Here is a 2500-nt window from a genome sequence, read left to right on the forward strand (position 1 = left end):
CAAGATAATTCATCCACCTGACAGGTGTGGCATATCAAGAAGCTGATTAAACAGCATGATCATTACACAGGTGAACCTTGTACCACGGACAATAAAAGGCCTCTCTAAAATGTGCAGTTTTGTCACACAATGCCACAGATGTCTCATGTTTTGAGGGAGCGAGCAATTGGCATGCTGACTGCAGGAATGTCCAACAGAGCTTTTGACAGAGAATTCAATGTTCATTTCTCTACCATAAGTCGCCTCCAACGTTGTTTTAGAGAATTTGGCAGTACGTCCAACCGGCCTCACAACCAAGTGTAACCACGCTAGCCCAGGACCTCCACATCTGGCTTCTTCACCTGCGTGATTGTCTGAGACCAGCCACCCGGACAGTCGCTCTGGATAAGAGCGTCTGCTAAATGACTTAAATGTAAATGTAATGAAACTGAGGAGTATTTCTGTCTGTAATAAAACCATTTAGTGGGGGCAAAACTATATCTGTTTGACTGAGTCTGGCTCCCAGTGGGTGGGCCTGGCTCCCAAGTGAGTGGGCCTATGAAATCCATTGATTAGGGCCTAATTTATTTATTTTGATTGACTGATTTCCTTATATGAACTGTAACTCAGTAAAATTGTTGAAATTGACACATATTGCGTTCCTATTTTTGTTCAGTATATATTCTACATTCTACAATCTATAGTCTAAATTATACATTCTACATGATATATTCTATATTCTTCATTCTACTTTCTGTTTTCTACATTCTTGTATGCGCAACATATAAAAAAACTATTTGACTGAATTTCGCTATCTTTTAGATAAAGATAATTGAGTCGTTTTTGGTTGATTTTTCCATACAATCCAAAGCACACTCAAACATAAGGCCAACAGGCCAAGGCAAACCTCGGACTCCATGACAGTAGTCTTCTTGGTCAGTCGGTCCAGAAGTTCCTCATGGCATCTTCACACAGCAGTTAAGGAGAATAGAGGAATAGTGTGTAATAACCATAGAGATAGACAGAGGACTCTAGTAACCAAAATCCCATTTTAGCATGGGCAGCGCCATTGAGGACTTTCACCATTTTGAAGTAATCAACTGGGTGGGACTTCCTATGGGTTAAGGAAGGATCACATGATTAAATTTGTGTCATCAGAAGGGATCAGCCAATGAATTATACTCGTGAGCAAACAACACAGTACAGGTGGCACTATACACCCTTTCAGTTTGTTCACTAACTCATAGACGTAGTAGAAGGTGGACTACTTCAAAATGGAGATGGCTTCAATGGCGTTACACATGCTCTCACAGGCGCCATCATGAGACAGATACAATGATGCAATGTCTATATAAGTCTATGGTGATAACCTTATCGCGATAGTCCAAGTGGGAGGCAAATGACATTTTTTATAATAAATGAACCAAACTCCCACACATGGTGTCTCCTGGTAATGAAACCAATCTGTGATGAGTCAGGAGAAAGTAGCGCTTCGGTTCAGTCATGCCTCCAGGGGAGCAGAAAGGACATCGAGATTAATGCTATGCAGCAGTTCTCTCTCATCCACACAGTGGGAAGAAGGTGGGAAGAAGGCTCTTGGCTCTGGTATGTTCATGGAGAGGATTTTATGCAAAGACGTTGGATCAATGCCATATTTTGATCCATATTGGATCTAGCTGTAAACAAAAATGAATATAATTTGAAAATAAACCATTTTAGGAACCTCAATGTTGGTTTCTGGTTGAAATCTGGGCTAAATTGAGTACATTTATGGCTTTAGTTTTTGATGCAACATACATAGATGAGATATGTTAGATTAACAGGGAAAGAACCTTGTCGCAACCAATACAATACTGTCTCAGAGGACATGTTACATTCAAAATGTTCATCTCTTGTAATGTGGCTTCTTCCATGCTGACCAGACTGCCCACGGTGGTGCGCGAGTGTTGCAAAATAAATAGTTTTATTTTAGACACGTGACGCGCTGCAAGTCCCGCCTCTCCAAGCGACTCATTGGTTTTCACAAACATATACCCACATGGGTGATTGAAAGATGAACGGGGTCCACACTCCAGTCAAGTTGGTGGTGGTAATGTCAACCGCCATATAACATCCACAGAAGAAGAAGAAGAAGAAGAAGAAGAAGAAGAAGAAGAAGAAGAAGAAGAAGAAGAAGAAGAAGAAGAAGAAGAAGAAGAAGAAGAAGAAGAAGAAGAAGAAGAAGAAGAAGAAGAAGAAGAAGAAGAAGAATGAACGAGGAGAGATGAATCAAAGAAAACTAAGTAAAAACTAACTAGGTTTCCTCTTTATCTGTGGATGAATTGTTGGAGTAGAGAACACATGACTTTGAGTGACTCAAAATGGGTCAAAATTCTACAAAGATCCAGAAAAAAAGGACCATAAGCATTTCAGGTAAAATAAAACAATGTTTTCTAAATCCAGAGGCGCTACATCGCAAGACTCAAGGGAACACTTGTGAAACAGACCAAACAGACTAGACCGGGGTTTGGTGTTTGAGAAG

The 2500-nt window shown here is 40.4% G+C and overlaps 1 protein-coding gene across 1 annotated transcript in view; it reads right to left on the bottom strand.

Moving 5' to 3' along the window:
• LOC124010727 (striated muscle preferentially expressed protein kinase-like) overlaps nt 1–2500 on the bottom strand; it is a 46716-nt gene that overhangs the window by 370 nt on the left and 43846 nt on the right. The window contains exon 27 of the mRNA XM_046323371.1: nt 842–944. Within this exon, the coding sequence (XP_046179327.1) occupies nt 842–944 (103 nt within the window). The remainder of the gene's footprint in view (nt 1–841; nt 945–2500) is intronic.

The sequence above is a fragment of the Oncorhynchus gorbuscha genome, linkage group LG23 (genome assembly GCF_021184085.1).
Source record: "Oncorhynchus gorbuscha isolate QuinsamMale2020 ecotype Even-year linkage group LG23, OgorEven_v1.0, whole genome shotgun sequence".
Taxonomy (NCBI): domain Eukaryota; kingdom Metazoa; phylum Chordata; class Actinopteri; order Salmoniformes; family Salmonidae; genus Oncorhynchus; species Oncorhynchus gorbuscha.